Here is a 14,222-nt window from a genome sequence, read left to right on the forward strand (position 1 = left end):
CTGGCTGCAGTGGTTCATGCCTGTAATCCCAACACTTTGGGAGGCCGAGGCGGGCAGATCACCTGAGGCCAGGAGTTCAATACCTGGTCAACATGATGAAACCCCGTCTTTACTAAAAATATAAAAATATGCTGGCGTGGTGGCGCATGCCTGTAATCCCAGCAACTCAGGAGGCTGAGGCAGGAGAATTGCTTGAACCTAGGAGACAGAGGTTGGAGTGAGCCGAGATTGCGCCATTGCGCTCCAGCCTGGGTGACAAGAGCGAAACTCCATCTCAGTCAGTCAATCAATGTTTAACATGTCTATTCTACATAGCAGAAATATCCATAAAATCACAAATATGTTAAAATTATAAAACTGCAGTAACACATAGCAGCAGTAATCAAAATACAGTGGTTGGTTAGTGATGGCTGTTTCTGCTTTGCTGCAAATGTCATGCACTCATGCATCAGTGATTTCTCCAAGAAATTCCTGATATTTGGGGGCATGGCATACCACTTTTAAAAGCAAAACAGAATGTGATGATAAGAACAGTTACCTGAATCTATTTAATTTACCTTTTTTTCCCCAAAATATTTTTTAGGAAAAGTTATTGTTGGTAATGATTTTGGTTACAGAACAGATGTATTTGTAAGTACTAGTGTTCTGGAGAACACTGGGAAATTTTAATCTTTTCTGATTAGTACCTGATTATTCTTGGTTTCTAGCTCCCAGATGGACGTATCATCAAAGTTGGGGGAGAGAGATTTGAAGCACCAGAAGCTTTATTTCAGCCTCACTTGATCAATGTTGAAGGAGTTGGTGTTGCTGAATTGCTTTTTAACACAATTCAGGCGGCTGACATTGATACCAGGTATATTAGAAATGGTGATTTCAAAGTTATTTATCAGAAAAATAATAAAAAAAATTTTAAAGTTATTTATCAGAAATAGGTGGAATTAAATAGAATGACTAAGTTGTTTATAAACTTACTTGAAATAATTTCAGACTTATGGAAAAGTTGCAAGAAAAATATAGAAAACCTAATCTATATCCTTTATCTATATTTACCATTTTACTAATTATAATGTTCTGCGTGTTTGTTTTTTCATTCTGTTTTTTTTCTGAACCGTTTGAGCGTAGATAAAATGCATCAGTTCTTTACCAGTTGGTGTTTCCTAAGGATAAAGATACTCTCTTACATAGTCATACTGATTTCAGATCCTTTGGAGATATACCCAGTAGTGGAATTGCTGTATCATATGGTAGTTCTATTTTTAACTTTTTGAGGAACCTCCATACTGTTCTCCGTAATAGCTGTACTAATTCACACTCCCACCAGCAGTGTACAAGGGTTTCCTTTCCTCCACATCCTTGCCAGTATTTGTTACCTTGTCTCTTTTTTGATAATAGCCATTCTAACAGGTGTGAAGTGATATCTCATTGTGGTTTAATTTGCATTTATTTCCCTGATGATTAGGGATGCTTAGCATTTTTTCCATTTGTATGTGTTTTGAGAAATGTTTATTCAGGTCATTTGCCCATTTATTAATTGGGTTATTTGTTTTCTTGCTATTGAGTCATTTGAGATTTGAGTTTCTTATATATTTGGGATATTAACTCCTTATCAGATGTCTGGTTTGCAAGTATATTCTCACATTCTATAGGTTGTATCTTCACTTTGTTGATTAATTCTTTTGCTGTGCAGAAACTTCTTTTGTTGTTGTTATTGGTTTGTTTTTTGTGTTTTTTTGAGATGGAATGTCACTCTCTCACCCAGGCTGGAGTGTAGTGGTGCAATCTTGGCTCACTGCAACCTCTGCCTCCTGTTTTCAAGTGATTCTCCTGCCTCAGCCTCCCAAGTAGCTGGGATTACAGGCATGCACCACCATGCCCAGGTTTTTTGTTTGTTTGTTTGTTTGTTTGTTTGTTTGTTTTTGGATTTTTTAGTAGAGATGGGGTTTTGCCATATTGACCAGGCTGGTCTCGAACTCCTGGCCTCAAGTGATCCACCCCCCTCAGCCTACCAAAGTGCTGAGAGAAACTTCTTAGTTTGATGTAAATGCATGTATTTTTGTTAGATATTGCCAAATTTCCCTCTCTGGCAGTTGTATCATTTATCCTTTCCACCAGTCTGATGAGTGAGACATTATTTCAGTGTAATTTTACTTTTTATTTCTCTCATTAAGAGTAAAGTCAAGCCAGGTGTGGTGGCTTCTGGCTGTAATTGCAGCACTTTGGGAGGCTGAGCAGGAGGTGTGCTTAAGCCCTGGAGTTTAAGACCAGCCTGGGCAACATATGGACATCCTGTCTTTACATAAATTTTTTTCAAAAAGATTAGCCAGGTGTGGTGGTGGTGTACTCCTGTAGTCCTAGCTACTCAGAAGGCTGAAGTGGGAGGATCGCTTGAGCCTGAGAGGTAGAGGCTGCAGTGAGCCACGATTGTGCCACTGCACTGCAGCCTGGGTGACAGAGTGAGACCCTGTCTCTCCCCACCTCCACAAAAAAAAAGTTACTATGAAAATTATATATATATATAACATATTTTTGTATATTTAAGGGACTTTTTTTTTTTAATGGAGTCTTGCTCTGTCGCCAGGCTGGAGTGCAGTGGTGCAATCTCAGCTCACTGCAACCTCCATCTCCTGGGTTAAAGCGATTCTCCTGCCTCAACCTCCCAAGTAGCTAGGACTACAGGTGCGTGCCACCACGCCCAGCTAATTTTTGTATTTTTAGTAGAGATGGGGTTTCACCATGTTGGCCAGGATGGTCTCTGATCTCTTGACCTCGTGATCCGTCCACCTCGGCCTCCCAAAGTGCTGGGATTACAGGCGTAAGCCACCGCGCCCAGCCTTAAGGGACATTTTTGATTTTTTTTTTTTTTTGGCAAATCGTTCATGGCTTTTTTGTCTGTAGATTTTGGAGTTTTGGGTTTTTTGGTTTTTTTTTTCCAGTTTTGAAAAGTTTTCTTTTAGCTTTCTGATGTCTTTTACAGATATTTCCTCTGTTTGCCGTTTGTCTATTGCTCTTAGTGTTTTAGCCATGCAAAAGTTTGTTTTTATTTAGTCATATAAGAAGATTTATAGTCATATTTTATTACAGCTAGAGCTTGAGTCATCGTTAGAAATCCCTTCTCTACACTCAGGTTATAGAGGAATTCACCCAGAAGCATTTTGTACAGCAAGCATTTATTTGTTTGTGTAACCCTGAAGCCACCTAATTAATTTTGATGAGATGGCTTTGGAGCCAGGATAGTAATAGAAATTAATAAAAATAGCAGTTGACATATAACAAACTATAAACCTTGTGCAAGATGATCAGAAATCGAATCTAGCCTTCATAATTGTGGTAAATTCTCATGATAGGGATTAGATTATTTTGTCCTTTGATTTGATGTTCATTCACAGCAGAATTGCATTTAAAAGTATATGCCGGCCAGGCGCGGTGGCTCACGCCTGTAATCCTAGCACTTTGGGAGGCTGAGGCGGGCAAATCACGAGGTCAGGAGTTCGAGACCGTCCTGGCCAACATGGTGAAACCCGTCTCTACTAAAAATACAAGAAATTAGCTGGGTGTAGTGGCAGGCATCTGTAATCCCAGCTACTCAGGAGACTAAGGCAGGAGAATCGCTTGAACCCAGGAGGCGGAGCAGTGAGCCGAGATTACGCCACTGCTCTCCAACCCAGGCGACAAAGTGAGACTCTGTATATTGAAAAAAAAAAAAAAAAAAGTACATGCCTGTTGTTGCTGATTAGGGCTTTGACGTTCCCAAAGCGTGGAGTCAGATTCAGTACCTTCTCCGCAGAGTTGGCATTGCAAAGCGGAATAACTCAAATTTTGTTTTGTGTGTTCTGCATGTTGAAAATGTACATATAAATGCTTATGTGTACTTATCACGTGAATCTGTATTTCGCTTAGTTTATGCGACATTCACCAGGCTTGCTTTGGCAATTAAATACAAAAACAGTGCTTTGTTGGAGTTGCAGTAGCTTTAGCCATTGAGAACCTGGAAGCCAGGTTGAATAAGGCCAAAATGGGTGCAAATCAGCCCCCAAACTTTGTATTATTCCTCAGACCCTCACTCAGATTCTGTTACTTTTACTACATATGCAGTCTTTTTAGATTGGATTATCTGATATCATAGACAACAGCATATTTAAGGAAAAAAGAGGGTGCTGCTATAAGAAGCATACACATCAGTCTAGCCAAAAATAACAGCAGACAGCCTCTAAGCAAAGGAACAAAAAAGAGAAAACTACAAAAGATAAATAAAAAATTAAAAAGCAGGAATTCTGGATTAAAGTAGAATAGGGCTAATTATAGTAAATCACCACATTTCAATGGCTTTAGGGAAGCATGTGACAACATAGTCCAAGTACTAGAAATTTGTAATGTAAATCTTGGTCATTATTAGAAGTCTCAGTTACATTCACACAAAAAAAAAGTATTATATACTTTTAGAAGTATTTTATTTTCATCAAAATTATAAAAAGGTTTTATGTGTAAAGAGGGGTCATTACTTCACAGTAGTAATAACAGCAAAAATTCAGCCCTGTGATTTACATGTGGAATTTTATTTAATTCTCCCAGCAACCCCATGAGGCTGACATAAGTAACAGTAACCCTGAGATACCATTTTCCTAACCTCAAACTCCAAATGAATAACCATTGTGTCTTTCTAGATCTGAATTCTACAAACACATTGTGCTTTCTGGAGGGTCTACTATGTATCCTGGCCTGCCATCACGGTTGGAACGAGAACTTAAACAGCTTTACTTAGAACGAGTTTTGAAGGGTGATGTGGAAAAACTTTCTGTAAGTATTAGTAAATCAACTATTATTAACATTCTTTTAAAAGACTGTACAGTAGAGTTTGTGAATCTTGACAGCCACCAGAGGGGGCAAGATGTCTTCCAAAACAAATTCCTACTGCAGTCAAGTGCAGCCTGGAAATGATAGGAAGAGGGAAATAGTTCAAGATAAGCTCTGGTCACCTCTATAGTCAATGGATGGAGGCAGTGAGGTCAGGGCCAAAAGTTCTGGTTCATCTGTAACAACCAGCACAGACTCCGAGGCGCCTCTATGTGCAAAAGAAGAACCTGCTGTACTATGGGGGAATAAATGCCCCACTTGAGATTTTTTTTGTTGTTTTTTGTTTTTTTTTTAAACTTATTTTGGATATGCAATCAGCCTTTAGCACTTCTCTTGGGCTGTCTCATATTTCTGACTTTGTTTGTTACATATGTTGTCTTCTCTCCTCCGTCAGATTGTAAAACATCATGTCTCAAATTTTTTTGCATCCCGGTAACTGTCATAGCTCTTGAAACAGACTTTAATTGGTAGTTGTTGGTATGTACAGTAGAAAGAAATTTTTAAACTAGTAATAGTTGATGTTTCTTTGGCATGGGTTTGTGTGTTTTTTCCACCAAACTCTGGACTATGTGAAATACACAGTATGTGCTGTATACTCAACCAAGAGTTATCTAATCTTGAGTTAATCTCTGAGCTTTGTCTCACTGACTTTGATCAACTATTTTAGATAATGAGATTATGTATTATAGAGTACTGTATGTTACATCTTTCATATATGACTCAAATTGTTGAAATTAAATTGAGTGTGGGCTCACATACATTAAACAGATTAACAGACTCGAAAGGAGCCATGCTGTCTAGGTACTTCACTCATTTTTCTGATTTTATTGAGTTTTACATATAATTTATAATTGATCTCAGGTGATCATTTATTCAGCAAACATTTCTTGAACTCCTGGGTGCCAGACATAGGTCTAGGTGCTGGGGACAAACAAAACAATGAAAACAGAATCCCTACTTTTAGTCTAAATAATGTATTAGTGGTAATAAGTGATATGAAGAAAAGTAAGGTGAAGAGCTGGAAACTGTTAGTGGTTGGAGAGGTTGTGTGCTCCTTCATAAACTGTGATCAGGAAAGGCCTAAGGCCTTCTGGGTGAAGTGACTTTTGATCAGAGACCTAAGTTGAGCGTGAGAGGAGTGAGCCATGCAGCTATCTGGGGGAAGAATCTTATAGGCAGGAACAATGCAAAAGCCCCAGGTTGGTGGGAATGTGCCAGTGTGGCTGGAGCAGAGAGAGCAAGGGAGGAGGACACGTGGGATATGAGGTCAGAAGGGTAGCAGGAGGGCAGGTCTTGTTCAGCCATGGTAAAGGGTTTGGCTTGACTCCTGGTGAAATGGAAAGTCTTGGGTGCCGGGGCGGTTTAAGCAGAGAAATGATAGGATCTGATGTATATTTTTAAGGGCTCATTAAGTCTGGTGTGTTGAATAGACTCGGGAAGAGGGAACAAAGGTGGGCATAGACCAGTTAGGAGGCACTGAGAGGAGGGAAAGGATGGTAGAGTTTTAGACTAGAGGAGGAGGTTGCAATGGTTGTTTTGGAGAATGGAAGAGAGAATAGAGAAATGTAATAGGATTACCATGCAGCAGCAAGCTCAGTTGAGGTTAGTGATACATTGAAGCAAGATGTTTTGTATCTTTCTTATCTTGTTCAGCTGCTTGAGAGCAGGTGCATGAGTTCAGCAAGGAGGGAGTGGTAAATGGAGTAATCTGATAGAATGAGTTTCATTGGAGCTGTGGAGTTTTAGGGATGAGCAAGATGCAGCAATGAAGAGCAAGAACTCATATTACCAAACCTCCAGGGTTAAGGTAGTGTGTGAGAGAGAAACAGTAAGCAGTTGAGATATTTACAGAAGCAGCGTCTTCAGGGGCTAGCTAAGTTTCCCTTAGAGCAGAGGTGGGCATTTATAGCCCTTATGCCAAAACTGTTTTTTTGTTTTTGTTTTTATTTTAACTTTTATTGGAACACAGCCAAGCCCATTTGTTTACATAATGTTACCTGTTGTCACTTACTGTCTGTGGGCACCTTCTAGCTACATGTGGGGTTGGGTACTTGTCACACCTGCAAAGCCTCAAGTATCTGGCCCTTTCCAAAAAAATTTGCTGACCCCTACCTAAGAGCAAGAAAGCTAAAGGAACAATTAAAATAGTCTCAGAATTGGTAAATAAACTCATGTTTTTCTTTATCTTGGAAACCCTTACAGTTCTCAGAACCCTTACAGTTCATTTATGTGACATAAATATACAAATGATTTGGAATGACATAGTTACATTGGGTGTTTTTTGCAGGATTGTGACACTGTAAATGAAAAACTTGCTATGTCATTTTAAGGTCTCTTTCAGTGTTGACCAACCATAAAGATAAGGAGGGTGTGTCCTTCCTAGACACTTAATAGTAGCTACAGAGTATAAAACTTTTCCCAGTTGTCTTTAATTTTGGTTACTGTGTTCATTTTCTCATAACATCCCCATGATTTGTTTTGACCATATTTGGCCTTGTTTATTTTAAGAACATTTCATTTGATTTTGAGACAATAGAAAGTAAGCTTTGCTTAAAAGAAAAGAACTTCAGTTTTACTCAGTTGCACTAATTTTTTTTACTCAGTTTGCGCTAATTATGTCTCTCATGTTTGGTCCCTCAGTAGGGTGTTAAGTCATGTAATTTACTGATCAAATTAGGACACTCAGGAATGAAAAGGGGTGGTGTTAATAATGATGGGACACCACGTGTAAATCAGGACTGTTCCAGGCATGCTGGGATGGATGTGTGGTCTCCTAAACATGAGCTTTGGGCAAATTACTAAGTGTTCCTGTACCTCAGGTACCAAATCCTACCGTTCTACTTATATCACAGGACTGTTGCAAGGTTGAGCGAGAGCATATATTTAAAAGTCATTTTCATAAAGCAGAAAGCACTGTGCACATGTACCATTTTATTATCCTTTCTTTCTCCTTTAGAAATTTAAGATCCGCATTGAAGACCCACCCCGCAGAAAGCACATGGTATTCCTGGGTGGTGCAGTTCTAGCGGATATCATGAAAGACAAAGACAACTTTTGGATGACCCGACAAGAGTACCAAGAAAAGGGTGTCCGTGTGCTGGAGAAACTTGGTGTGACTGTTCGATAAACTCCAAAGCTTGTTCCCATCACACCCGTAATGCTTTCTTTTTTCCTTTATTGCCAATCTTTGAACTCATTCAACTCCAGGACGTGGAAGAGGCCTCTCTCTGCCCTTTGACTGGAAAGGTCAAGTTTTATTCTGGTGTCTTGGGGAAGCTTTGTTAAATTTTTGTTAATGTGGGTAAATCTGAGTTTAATTCAACTGCTTCCCTACATAGACTAGAGGGCTCAGGATCCTGTCTGCTGCTTTGTTTCTTCTAAGTAGGCATTTAGATCATTCCTGTAGGCTTCCTGTTTTCACTTTACTGCTCTAATGCTGCTAGTCGTAGTCTTTAGCACACTAGGTGGTATGCCTTTATTAGCATAAGAAAAAAACTTCAGGAGCTTTTACATATTACTGGGATGGGGGGTGGTTCGGGATGGGTGGGCAGCTGCTGAACCCTTTAGGGCATTTCCTCTGTAATGTGGCGCTTTCAGCTGTACTGCTGCAGCTTTAAGTACCTTAAAGCTTCTCCTGTGAACATCTTAGGGAAATGTTAGGTTCAGAACTAAAGTGTTTTGGGTGGGTTTTGTTGGGGGGGAGGGGTAACAGTGGGTGGTCTTCTGATTTTTATTTTTGAGGTTTTCTCACTGGAGTACATAGAGGAACTTTATTTACAGTACTTTGATTTGGCAGGTTTTCTTCTACTTGTGCTCTGTCTGGAGCTGTTTCCATATGATATAAAAAGCAAGTGTAGTATTCCATTACTATGTGGCTTAGGGATTTATTTATTTTTAAAAATCAACCATGTTAGCTGGGACTAGACTCCCTACAGTCCTTCAATGGAAAAGTAACATTTAAAAATCCTTTTGGTAATTCAAATTACAGATTTAAAAGTGCTTAAGATCTGGTGTTTTGTTAATGCTTCTGTTTATTCCAGAAGCATTAAAGTAACCCATTGCCAAGTATCATTCTTGCAAATTATTCTTTTATGTAACTGACCAGTGCTTAATAAAACAAGCAGGTACTTACAAATAATTACTGGCAGTAGGTTATAATTGGTGGTTTAAAAATAACATTGAAATACGGGACTTGTTGCCAATTGGGTAATTTTCATTAGTTGTTTTGTTTGTTTGTTTTGATTTGAAACCTGGAAGTACAGTAAAATTTGACTGTTTAAAATGTTGGCCAAAAAAAAAAATCAAGATTTAAATTTTTTATTTGCACTGAAAAACTAATCATAACTGTTAATTCTCAGCCATCTTTGAAGCTTGAAAGAAGAGTCTTTGGTATTTTGTAAACGTTAGCAGACTTTCCTGCCAGTGTCAGAAAATCCTATTTATGAATCCTGTCGGTATTCCTTGGTATCTGAAAAAAATATCAAATAGTACCCGTACATGAGTTCTTTCTAAGTTTGAAAAATAAAAAGAAATTGTATCACACTAATGACAAAATAGAAGTTCTGGAAAAAAATATTTTTCTTCATTTTAAAACTTTTTAAGTAATAATGGCTTTGAAAGAAGAGGCTTAATTTGGAGGTGACTAAAATCAAAAGAAATTATTGACTTGAGGGTCTCTGTTTTGTAAGAATACATAATTAGCTTAAATAAGCAGCAAAAGGTTGGTTTTAATTATGTAGCTTCTGTTAATATTAAGTGTTTTTTGTCTGTTTTACCTCAATTTGAACAGATAAGTTTGCTTGCATGCTGGACATGCCTCAGAACACATGAATAGCCCGTACCAGATCTTGGGAACATGGATCTTAGAGCCACTTTGGAATAAGTTCTTATATAAATACCCCCAGCCTTTTGAGAATGGGGCTTGTTAAAGGACGCGTATGTAGGGCCAGTACCTACTGGCAGTTGGGTTCAGGAAAATAGGATTGACTTGGCCTTGGGTCCCTTGGTCCATTTTAAAATCTGGGAGTAGAAAACAACAAAAAATGGAATGGACTCTTAAAATAATGAAAGAGCATTTATCATTTGTCCCTTGAATGTAGAATTTGTTTTTGATTTCAGAATTCTGCTGGTAAACATGTCAGTTAAAATGGTATATTATGTGTATGTATTATAATTTAGAAATCCCATTTTATAATGTTACTATTCCAAGGTGGCATAATACATTTACATTTGGGATTTGGGTGGACTATTATATTTAACTGGAGTTGTTGGCAAGTGTGAATCCCTCAGGAAAAAAAAAATCTGTTTTAAAAAGCAATCTGATTCTTGGCTCTTGAAACTATTGTTACTTAAATCTCCAATAATTAAAAATTTTAAATTTTTAAATCAGAATTGTCAATACTTTGACCTTTGAGAGGATTTCTTAGAAATACATTTAGTAATGTTCCCAAGACGTCAATCTTACATTTAAACTTTTTTCTTTAAAACATGGTATTGGTTGTTAACTTTTACACAGTTCTGAGTACTGTTAATATCTGGAAAGTATCTTGAGATATCAGTGGAAAGCTAAACAGTCTAAATTTAACATGAAATACTTCTTTTTGATTCAGAAAATAAAATCAGATTTTTTCAAAGTCAGTTTGAATTTTGTCATTTCTTTCTAATAGTTTTTTCTCTTGTTTCATTTTATTCGTATTTTTATTTTTGTTAATGCAAGATGAATTGACAGCTTTATGCTCGTTGTTAGGTCAAGTTCATGTCTGTGTTCTATTATTGACAAAACAACTCATTATTTCTGTTATGATTTTATAAATAAGAAAATAGAAGAGCGATTTATAGCTACATCAGAGGCTGTTTTCTTCCAACAGACCGTTTTGTCTCCCAAAAAATTTAAGGTGGCTTTCACAGAATTAGAAATGCTAAAAAGACCGAGGTGTCACATGCCCCCTTTCAAGGACATATTAACTCACCTGCAGACTTTTAGGCATATTTAACAAAATAAAAGAAGGATGAAAATACATTTAACTGACCTTTTCTTGTTTTATACTATCCTTGAGGATGAGGGCTGGAGATTAGAGAGTATTTTTGCCTTTCCTTCTTCACGGACTTGTATGTGCAAAGCTCATTGCCCGCTTCAGGGCCAGAGTCCTTCCAGACGTCGCAAGGTTGCCTCTGGTGTTTCATCAAGTTTCTTCTGAGTTGCAGAAGAAGAATGTGATGACAGCTATCTCTATATGTAATGGAGGAAGAAAATACCAGGCACTGCATAGTGCCCTTGATGGAATGAATGTCTCTCAATGCCCTTCATTTTTTTCTTCCACCCACAAACTTTGACCATTATACAATTGAGTGAGTTTATTAACTGTATTTAGAACCATCAGAGAGGGTAGCCAACTAAAGTGAAGCAGAAACTCGAGGATTGATCTAAACTTAATTTTTTTTTTTTTTTTTTTTTTTTTTTTGGAGACGGAGTTTCACTCTTGTTGCCTGGCTAGAGTACAGTGGTGCGATCTCGGTTTACCACAATGGCACAATCTCGGCTCACCGCAGCCTCCGCCTCCCAGGTTCAAGTGATTCTCCTGCCTCAGCCTCCCAAGTAACTGAGATGACAGGCATGTGCCACCAGCCTGGCTAATTTTGTATTTTTAGTAGAGACAGTGTTTCTCCATGTTGGTCAGGCTGGTCTCGAACTCCCAACCTCAGGTGATCTGTACGCCCCGGCCTCCCAAAGTGCTGGGATTACAGGCGTGAGCCACCGCACCTGGCTAAGCTCAGTATTTAACATGCTGTCTAACCTTGGACTAATTGGCCAACTACACACAATACTGGGATACTTTTTTCCTCTGGCTCAAAAATACCTGACCTCTTTGAAGGTTGAAAAATGCTACATCAGAGGTAAGTAGAGGAGGTGAGGGGTAGTACCTGGGAAAGCATGTTTGCATGTGTGAATATAACTAAAAGGCTAAAATTAGTGACTTTAACCATTATATTGGAAGTAACTTGTAGTCACAGAATAGAAATAAACTTGATTTATGGGGGGTGAAAATAAGGCAGCTATTACATGAATTTCAAGTGGTGTTCACATAACATTTTAAAAACATTTTAAAGCATCTTTCTCTGTATTGTTTAACATTTGAAATTAGGAAGAAATAAGCTATTGAACCATAGTTACTTTTGTTCAAATTATCTAGACTGGCAGTCTTGTTGCCTATTATAAGTATCTCAGTTTGTGTTATCTGCAGATGTAAAATATCTGAGTAGGGGGAATTCAAATGATTTATCTCTTCTTTTTGGCAGAATGGAGTTCCTGTCGGTTTCATATCTACCCCCTCAACTCCTCCCACCCACCAGAGGAAAAAGGAAAGACTGGAAAAGACTTTGCATATAATTTTCCATGAAACACTTGACATAGGAATAGAAGAATTAGAGAATGTTGAGTAGATTTTCGTGGACCATTTGAAAGGTTTGGTTGGGTTTGGCAAGTGCAGAAAGCGATCACAAAGGTATTACAGAGTGATTCTTATGCCCAGGGTGACCTTTAAGAACGGTGCCCTTTGCCATTCACAGCAAGTGGAGCTTTTGCCTGATGAACGCTTTAAACAGTCGGTGAAAAGAAAACTCCAGTGAGTAACATATTTGCTCTTCCTTAAACATGGGTTTGAAAAAGAGGGCCTCAACTCTTGAGGATAAGGATTCTTAAAATTACACTTTTTGTGCATAAAAGTGTAATTATGGCCAGGCACGGTGGCTCAGGCCTGTAATCCCAGCACTTTGGGAGGCTGAGGCCAGCCGCTCACCTGAGGTTGGAGTTCGAGACCAGCCTGACCAACATGGAGAAACCCTGCCTCTATTAAAAAATACAAAATTAGCTGGGTGTGGTGGTGCATGCCTGTACTCCCAGCTCCTTGGGAGGCTGAGGCAGGAGAATCGCTTGAACCCGGGAGGCAGAGGTTGTTGTGAGTGGAAATCACGCCATTGCACTCCAGCCTGGGCAACAAGAGCAAATCTCATCTCAAAAAACAAAAGGTATCATAAAAATGTGAATGCAAATGCATTACTATCAAAGGTTTTAAGTAGTTAGGGAAATTCTGCCGGGTGTGGTGGCTCACACCTGTAATCCCAGAACTTTGGGAGGCCGAGGCGGGCGGATCACGAGGTCAGGAGATCGAGGCCATCCTGGCTAACACGGTGAAACCCCGTCTCTACTAAAAACAACAAATTAGCCAGCTGTGGTGGTGGGTGCCTGTAGTCCCAGCTACTTGGGAGGCCGAGGCAGGAGAATGGCGTGAACCCGAGAGGCGGAGCTTGCAGTGAGCCGAAATCGCAACACTGCACTCCAGCCTGGGTGACAGAGCAAGACTCCATCTCAAAAAAAAAAAAAAAAAAAAAAAAATTAGAGAAATTCTAAAATTAAAGTCTGCCACAATATTAATTGGATCATTTTAAATTAATATGTTTATGCGAGTGCCTTGATGTTCTGTAGGGGTTGGGATTTTTTTCGAGGTGTCTATACACAGGAAAATTAAGAGATCTATTTTACTTTAGGAAGCCAAATCTTGCTGGGCATGGTGACTCATGCCTGTAATCCCAACACTTTGGGAGGCCGAGGCAGGTGGATCACTTGAGGTCAGGAGTTTGAGACCAGTCTGGCCAACATCGCAAAACCCATCTCTACTAAAAATACAAAATATTAGGCTTGGTGGCGCATACCTGTAATCCCAGCTACTCAAGAGGCTGAGGCAGGAGAATTGCTTGAACCCAGGAGGCAAAGGCTGAAGTGAGCCAAGATCACGCCACTGCACTCCAGCCTAGGTGACAGAGCGAGACTCTGTCTCAAAAATAATAATAATAATAAAATATAAAAATCTAAGGGTTTCCTGAGTTGTCAATTCTTATATTTTCATATTTTCTTATGTTTACATATGTATATATTCTTATATTTTTATGTTTTGTGACAACTTAGTGTTTGAAGACTAAGAAATTTGGGCCTTAACTGAGACTCAATTGTTAAATTGATAATACACAGTTGACCTCTTTATTGGAAACTTACAATTTACCTCCAAATGTGGGAGTTTTTTTCCCTAATTTAGATTTACATTTGAAAACTTCTGGCATTTTTTTTGTGTGTTTTTTTTTTTTTGAGACGGAGTCTTGCTCTGTCGCCCGGGCTGGAGTGCAGTGGCCAGATCTCTTAGCTCACTGCAAGCTCCGCCTCCCGGGTTCACGCCATTCTCCTGCCTCAGCCTCCCGAGTAGCTGGGACTACAGGTGCCCGTCACCTCACCCAGCTAGTTTTTTTTGTTTTTTTTTTTGTTTTGTTTTGTTTTGTATTTTTTAGTAGAGACGGGGTTTCACTGTGTTAGCCAGGATGGT

At 38.9% G+C, this 14,222-nt stretch overlaps 1 protein-coding gene across 3 annotated transcripts in view; it reads left to right on the top strand.

Moving 5' to 3' along the window:
- The window catches only part of ACTR2 (ARP2 actin-related protein 2 homolog (yeast)), a 47,009-nt gene extending 36,521 nt beyond the window's left edge, over positions 1-10,488 (top strand). For all 3 annotated transcript variants that reach the window (XM_011985506.1, XM_011985507.1, XM_011985508.1), the window contains 3 exons: positions 708-853; positions 4,662-4,794; positions 7,808-10,488. In XM_011985506.1, coding sequence (XP_011840896.1) covers positions 708-853; positions 4,662-4,794; positions 7,808-7,978 — 450 coding nt within the window. In that variant the 3' untranslated portion in view covers positions 7,979-10,488. The remainder of the gene's footprint in view (positions 1-707; positions 854-4,661; positions 4,795-7,807) is intronic.
- Positions 10,489-14,222: the final 3,734 nt, after the last annotated feature.

The sequence above is a fragment of the Mandrillus leucophaeus genome, unplaced genomic scaffold (genome assembly GCF_000951045.1).
Source record: "Mandrillus leucophaeus isolate KB7577 unplaced genomic scaffold, Mleu.le_1.0 Scaffold285, whole genome shotgun sequence".
NCBI classification, from domain to species: Eukaryota; Metazoa; Chordata; class Mammalia; order Primates; family Cercopithecidae; genus Mandrillus; species Mandrillus leucophaeus.